Source organism: Haemorhous mexicanus, chromosome 3 (assembly GCF_027477595.1).
Source record: "Haemorhous mexicanus isolate bHaeMex1 chromosome 3, bHaeMex1.pri, whole genome shotgun sequence".
In the NCBI taxonomy this organism is placed as follows: domain Eukaryota; kingdom Metazoa; phylum Chordata; class Aves; order Passeriformes; family Fringillidae; genus Haemorhous; species Haemorhous mexicanus.
In genome coordinates this window covers 94,128,003-94,135,847 of record NC_082343.1, presented here as the reverse complement: position 1 = coordinate 94,135,847, position 7,845 = coordinate 94,128,003, and the positions used below count along the sequence as shown (strand labels likewise).

The 7,845-nt window shown below is 42.3% G+C and overlaps 1 protein-coding gene across 3 annotated transcripts in view; it reads left to right on the top strand.

Annotated features, from left to right (window-relative positions):
• Positions 1-2,605: 2,605 nt before the first annotated feature.
• The window catches only part of FAM83B (family with sequence similarity 83 member B), a 57,572-nt gene continuing 52,332 nt past the window's right edge, over positions 2,606-7,845 (top strand). Inside the window, exons 1-2 of one of the 3 annotated variants that reach the window (XM_059842716.1) lie at positions 2,606-2,734; positions 7,312-7,815. In XM_059842716.1, the coding sequence (XP_059698699.1) occupies positions 7,372-7,815 (444 nt within the window). In that variant the 5' untranslated portion in view covers positions 2,606-2,734; positions 7,312-7,371. Of the gene's footprint in view, positions 2,735-3,040; positions 3,296-6,721; positions 6,859-7,311; positions 7,816-7,845 lie in introns of those variants that run through there. The other 2 variants (XM_059842717.1, XM_059842718.1) reach the window with 2 other exon arrangements.

Sequence of the window (7,845 nt, the reverse complement as noted above, 5' to 3'; positions counted from 1 at the left end):
AAAATCTAATAAAATCTCTGCTCATAGGTATCGTGAATTGTATAAACATCCACTGCTTCCAAATCAATGTTCCCTTTAGTAAATCTAAATGAAATCTTAGTAAGCATGCTGTAGGAATAGAAATATAATTCATATAAGTATTGATCCTTAAAAATCATCCCTACAATAAACTTTTGGGCTGGTGCCATTGCACATGTGCTAATAATCTTTCATCTTCTGCTTGCATTCAACTAGACTTGTATAGGGCAAGATGATCTGTCAATACAAAAAGAGTCTCAGAACTCCAAGCAGATGGGAGTAGCACGGATGATCATCCGTCAGCACCATCATCCCACCTGGGTACCCAAGTACCCAGGTCACTCAAGACAATCACTCTAAAGATGGTGCCATCAAACATATTGAGTTTATCCTTTTCTCTCATGTAGTTTATGAAAGAGCTATGTCTAAGAACTTCTGAGTTTTTTGAGGTTTTATGAATCAGTTGGGTTACAGTAAAAAAATTCCAAACAATAGGATGCTTCAACTGATCCTGCCCAATGCTACATTTTCAAAGGCAAAAGGAAAGGAAGTTTAGGTGAATGAGGGCTGCCCAATTTCTGCAGTCCCTTCCTCTCATACTGCTGGAGTTCCACAGCTCTAGGAGTAAGGATACTGAAACACATTCTCCTGCCTCACATTTTTACAATACAGTTTTATATCTATTGCTTAGAATTTGTCTTACTGCTTATTAAGCTTGCTCATACTGTCTGCTTCCACTGATGCCTGTGGCTGCAGGACACAGAAGTTTGCAACCTGCTAGGTAAAAACATTCTTTATTTTGACAGCTAACAGTTTCCAAAATGCATTACCCAGGTTAGGTTTTATGAACTGTCTGGTCTAGTATAGCTACTGGAGGACTTCAATTGATAAATTGTAAGGGAGCAGAAAAAAACCTTTTCTTGTACAGATAGTAATAAGGCAAAAAAACTTTCCTTCATGCAGATTTCCTTATTTAGAAAGCTATGACTGGTCTCATTACAGCTTTTTGTTCATGCTAAGCCTGTACTCAGCCACTTAACTTCTCTAGAAGACCCAGGCTTGTAAATTTTGTGAAATAAAAGTGCAACCAATTCATTCAAGGTCAAAAGAAGTTATGTGACCATACATCTACCTTCCTTCCCTTTCTTAAATAATTTTAGAAAATAGATCTGCTCTCTTAAAAAATTAGATACCTCACCTCTTTATGGGTAACTTTCCACAGAAACAGTTTCTCCTTCCTGACTATGTATTTTCATGGGACAAAAAGTGCTATGTACTAACTATATAGCTCTATGTACATTTCAAAAGTTTGTTTTTAAAGTGGTTTTCACCCCCTTTTTTCTCCATCAAAACCAGGGAAATTCTTTTTTGAGTGTGAGAAGAGTCTAATCATTAATCCAGATGCTTCTTTGTCTGTAAAGGGTAGCCCATGAGTACATTAACACCAATTATTTTCTCTTGTGCAGTCCACTACCTGAATTAACTGCACAGGAAAAAAACCACTCCCTGATGGCCAGACTTACACACTTACATACACATAAATATACAAATATTACTGTGCAGATACTGCATATTTTTGCTGTTTTTTCTCAGAAAACATCATCAAGATGTCACAGCATAGGATACATCCCACACTTACTATTAGGCAGTATAGGTTAGGAAAATGAGTTTGTGCTTAAAGCCAGTCTGGATGAGTTATTGCTAATAAAGCCTAACTGTAAGGGTTATACTGCATTGTCTTAAATGCCTAAAAAAAGAGCTGCCTGCAGTTAAGCACCAGAGTATGATGTGGACAAAGTCTACAAAAAGTTTAAATTATAAAACCCCCTCAGCATGCTTGTCATGCACATGGGATGTGCTTATCTGTTGGTAGTTGCAAGATCCTACTGAAAAGAGATGATCGTGTTTTCAAAGAGCCTTTCAGAGAAAGAAAGAACCTTTTCCAAGGTTTCAACACGCGCACTGCCATGCGCTGTGCCCAGCCTGGTGCTGGAGAGAAGAATGAAGCAGGAAGGCCCAGGTGCATTGCTTCCAGGATGGGGGGCTCTACCTGCAGATCCGTGTCTCCCACCCAAGACATCAAGAGCAAAAGAAGAGTTTTCTCAAAGCAGCTACGGAAAAGGGGCTTGTCCATATATACGACTTTGAAGGTCTCAAGCGGGTATCGCTCCCTTGCCGTGACTTGCTCCGCCGGAGTTAACCTGGAAACCGTGACTCGAGGCTGACGGGTTTGTTTTTTCTTGAAGCCAGCGTTTACTTTGAGTTTAATCTCCCACGCACACCCCGCTCGCGGGCCCGCCGTGGGGCAGCCGCTGCCTTGGCTCGGGTCGCCCCTGCCCCGCGGGCTCCCGCGGCTGCCGGCCGGGCCGCCGGGCAGGGCAGGGCAGGGCAGCGCAGGATCGGCCGGGCCGGGCCGGGCCGGGCTGGGGCGGGGGGCCCGGCGCGGCCCGGGCAAGGCGCTGCCCTTCGCTCCGCGGGAGAGGGCCGGGCTTCCCCAGTTCAGACAAGTCCTCGCCCCGCTCCCGCGGCGGCGGGTTTGGTGCGACACCGTCCTGACATGTTGTAACTGGTTTCCACACCCACCGCGCCTGAGAGCGACGGGAAGTACCTGCGATGAGCGCTGCGCCGCCGTGACTCGCCGCCGCCGCGCTCGCAGCAGCCGGGTCGAGCCGCTCCGCCGCTCCGGAGGCGAGACCCCACGCGGGGCACCGGCGCAGTAAGTGGGTCTCCCCTCAGTCTCCCCCGGGAAGGGACGGGACAGGGGCAGGGCAGGGCAGGACACTCCCCCGTCCCGCCAACATCCCGCTCGGCGCCGCGGGGCGTTTAAACGGGGGCGCGCGGGTCGCGGAGCAGGGTGGCGGCGGCGGGGGCGCTCCGGCCGCGGGCGGCGGCGGGGGCGGGGGCCGGGAGCGGCGGGCAGCCCGCGGAGCGCCTCCCGCCGCTCCCACGCCGCGCTCCCTGCCGGGGCCGCCTTGCGCAAGCGGCCCCCGCGCCGCCGGGCCGGGGGCGCCGCACGCACGGTGTCGGCCGGCGGAGCGCCCGGTGCCCCTGTTTGGCCTGGAAAGTTAACTTTCTGGTGGAACTAACGAAGCCACCCCCCCCGCAAAGAAAAACCGCCGCAGAACAAGCAGACAAACACGCAAGAGAAAGAGAAAAGAAGGAAAGCAACAGGAACGCTTGCGGTGTTGTTTTTCACTTGGATTTGATGCCCTTTGTATTCACAGAAAATGTAATTTCATTAATAATGAAATAATTGCCTGTCGCTGCTTAATGTAAGGTAATTATTATTTATTCTTGATACAATTCTTTAATAGAAAGGTTGGTGGAAGGCAGGTGTCATAAAACGCCTGTTTGTTCTGTTAGAGGTTGGTCATGCCAGGCCCTTAAGCCGTGGGGAGGCTCCTTGGCCGAGCCATGGGCCAGAGGTGCCCAGGTGGATGCCCTAAAATCCGTACCTGAGAGTATGCAACAGCTTGCAACAAGCTGTTCTCGAGATGTAAATTTCCTGGCAGGGTTGAGACTTTATGCAGAAACTGTCAAAGTAATCACATTTCCATTGGAAAAGCGATAAGGACGTCCTGAGGAAAGCACCATGACCAGGCCCTTGCCAAGGACCGGCTGTACCAGCCTGGGGTTAGAGCTGGTCCCTAAAGTTGCTGAATAGGAAATTTTTCAAATCCTGTTAATGCTAGTATGGCAGGGAAGCTCCTTGTCTCTAGTACTAGTCTGGAACCCCTGTAGAATGTTGCATAATTTTATTTAGTGGGCATTTGTCATCTGCTGCATTTGTGAAGTCTGTGATATTCTCCAAGTCTTTCTATATAAAGGCACAGTTATATCTTTTTCACAGAAAAATGTCTTTTCTTGCTGGTTTCCTTGTAATGGCATTAGAAAGGTCTGATCATGTTAATAGAAGGACAGGATGATCACATCAATACAGGATTCAGAATTGGGTTCTTCAGAAGAAGATCCAGTTTTAGCAGCTCCATTTGACTTTAAATTCAATTAAAGGCCATTAATTGCACTTATTAAAAAAGTTTTAAGTGACTGATCCCTGTGTTCAAGTTGAGAAGATGGGCTGGAATTAACAGGCAAGTTTGTTTCTCAGAGGATGAATGACAGCTTTTCTGGTGCTGGTAAAATTTGTGATCATGTACATAAAGTGTGATAAAGATCTGTAAGCCTGAAGAAATGGGTCTCACTCTGTACAACCTTGCTAATGTAATTGTTGACCTGAGGAGGACCTTTGAAGAATCAAGTTTATTATGCGGAAATCACAATACATCAAATAGTTATTAAGAATTTTGTCCAAACCTCTACTGGTTTATGTAGAATTATATGGTTTCACAGGTTCAGCTTCTGCCCAGTTGCTCTTACCTTCTAAGGAGAAAAATACTTGTGTAAAGACATCTAGAGCTTTTGTCGAGTATACCTGAAGCTACTGTTTGAATTCAGGAGTTTTCTTTTGTTTCATATGAATGTGTCTCATGCTGATGTCTTTAATTTCAAAAACCGGGATTAAAATTTTTTCATTTGTCTCAAGTGTTCTGTGATTTATTTCCATGCTGGCAAATTGTACATTTACTTTCTTAAATTAATGTGCACTGCTTTAAGCTTCTTTTTTAAACAGCACTTGTTAATCAAACATCAACTTCAAAGATGTTCACTGTAAAATGACTGTTCTTGTTTGGAGGATGTTGCACCAGAAGTCTCACCTTTTCAAGGTTACTTTTATTTATACCCTGCTTTCAGCATAAGTCTGAGCTTAAGTTGCTGTATTTGACCTATTCCACACTTAATTAATTCATTATGTTCAATGAAAAGTCAAGCAATATACTATACTATTGTGAAAAACAAATGAAAGAACCAAACCAAATAAAAGAAATGCATGTGAGGCAGAACACACAAGTAATAATTTTTTTACTTTTTATTTGTTCATAACATTCAATATTTGATATTGCACAATGTTACATATTAAGTATAGTCCTATGCCCTTAAGTTATTTTCAAAGGACAGAATGAGAAGAAGAAAAAAAATCAATTCAGACAGGCTTTTGAAATAAACACATCTTTCACAACTGTATATATGCAGTCAGTGGAAAAAATTCTATTTTAGAAGTATATCTGTTCCAAAGTAGTGAGAATTTTAGGAATATCTTTCACTTGCCTTTGTAAAATCATATTTATTCTTACATGTCGTAATAAGACTGACTTTTAAGACTGAGTTACTGCAGTGACTAGAGAATGATTTGTCCTGGAGGGCCCTAAAAGAGGGGTGTGTTGGAATCTCAATGAAGTCACCTGTATTACTGTTCAGACTCTTGAGAGCAGCTCAGCTGAGTACCTGCATTTTGTACTCTTGGTTGTTCTTCATTCTGTATCTAAAATGTCTTAAAAACGTGGTCCAGATGATTGGGCTGGTGCTGATGTGACAGTTTTAATTTTACAATATGTTAAGAGTTTGATCTTTGAATCTGTCTTGCCTGTACTGTGTGCTTAGTTCTCCGTCACCTTCCGCCACTGGCTGTCTCTGCATCTGGGAGAAGGGAAATGGTATTGCTCCTGTTTTGTCACATTTCATTTCTTCTTGGGAGAGCAGTGTAGAATGAAGCCCTGAGTAGCTGTCAGAGGAATACCTGTAGTACTTAGTTTGGGGGAGAGCAGTCAGATCCTTTTTGTGTTCTGCTTTCCAGTTCACCACAAAGAGCTACTCTTGAAGCAGCAAGGAACACTCCTTTCCCCCAGGCTCGAAAGCAATCCTATCTGGGAAGATCTGCCCTGCTACTTGGCTGAGAGACAGGATTCAAATGGAATTATTCCATATGACAGGCTGATGCCAGCTTCAGATCTGGATTTTTATTTCTTGGTCTTTTTTTAACGTCAGACTTCCCAAGTTCCTTATAAATCTTGGTTTAATTGAACATTTAATTGGTATCTGAACTATCAGTAGATATGGAGATTTTTATTTTCATTCCTTTAGGTTAATATAACTAATTTACATTTCCTTTTGGGAAGATTCAAACTGTTCCCAACAGAAAACAATTGCACTGTTTGCAAAAATATCTGGAAGGTCTTGATGGGAAGAGGGAATTAAATTACATTTGTATGCCAGTAAATGAAATCAGAACTCCATACGACTATTTGCTATTATTCTGCTATACTATTAATTAGGCTTGTAAGGAAACCCAATGTTAACTTTCAAGCTAGCAAGCTTTTCCTAACCGTTCTGCCTTCATTGGATGTTCTTCTTACTTCTGCAGTCTTTCTCTTAAGCTTCATGCCCTAGCCCTGGAAGATGTGCTACCATCTTTCTGTTTCACGTGGCTATGCTGATGCTGCTGCCGTGAAACACCTTCCCCCCTTTTTTGTGGTGAGATACTGAGGGTTGCAGAAATGTGAAGGAAGAAACATTGAGTATTTGTTCTCTCTCTTTCTTAAATCTCCTATGTGCAGCACAAAGCAAACCTCTCAGACCTTGCTAAATGAAATAAAAAAGTGTAAGAATGAATTTATAAAACATCAGCAGTAAACAACTTGTTATTAATGTTTTGAAAAAAAAAAAAAGATTAAAGCAGCCGCTCCTTTTGGCAGAAGGAATGAGCAGGGTGGAAACTAGACATCAAATTGCTGATTCAGAGTTTGATCCCAGATGTGGGAGGATAAATCTTTCTGGAGTTCCTCATAACTCACTGAAATGAGGTAGGCTGGTCCTGCTTGGGAGCAACAAACGGATTAGATCAGCATGGGAGAACAGATAGATAAGGAGAAGTACCTGAATGACTGTGGTTTCAAAGAAGCCAAAGAAAAGAAATGCATTGCAGGTTCAGTAATGTATCAAAAAGTAGGAAATTTAACTGATCTCTGAAGTGTTTCTTTGGACAGTACTCAGTTGTTGCAAAGGGCATTTTGAAACACAACTTATGATAGTGTATTGGAACATGCATTGGGTATCTATTAGTGTTACTGGTATGGATGTTTGTTGTGCTATGAGCTCTGACATAGCTTGTAATATAAACTTCCTAAAATTGCTGAATTATGTGTTTAGTTTACTTTATGTAAAAGCTCTTTATCTATCTCTCTAATATTATCTATCTATTTAATATTTATCTATCTCTTTAGTATTTAATTTTTGGCAATAGTGGTCCCTGAGTCTTTTCAAAATATTTTAAATTTTGGAAAATGCTAGGAAAACTTAGAGCAACTTTACAGAAGAGTATTTTAGTTAATAATTGCGTGTGTGTCATAGTTATCTAGAAATATTTTCATTGTTTTCTTACTTATTTTCTCTTTGCAGATACATTTCATCTGCTCATGAGTGGACTCTTAAAAGACTTTGTACAAAATACATGTGAAAATGGAAACTTCATCTTTGCTGTCCTCCTTACATGATGAGTGCAGATCAGACAACTATATTGAACCTCATTACAAGGAATGGTACCGAATAGCTATTGATGCTCTGATTGAAGGAGGTTTAGAAGCCTACAAAGAATTTCTTTCCAAAGAGAGATGCTCAGAGTTCTTAGCCGATGAGGAAATTGATTATATTTTGAACAATGTTCACAAACTTCCCCAAAACACAGTTTATTCCTCTAACCATGCCATTGATGACACCTCCTCCTCGGGAACCTACTGGCCCATTGAATCCGATGTGGAAGCTCCAAATCTTGACTTAGGTTGGCCCTATCTGATGCCTGGAATTTCTGGTGGCACAAATATTGATCTGCTTTTTCATCCACCACGAGCACAGCCTTACACCATAAAGGAAACTGTTCGGAAGATGATACGAGATGCAAGAAAGGTAAACATGAAAAATAATATTGGGAAAAAA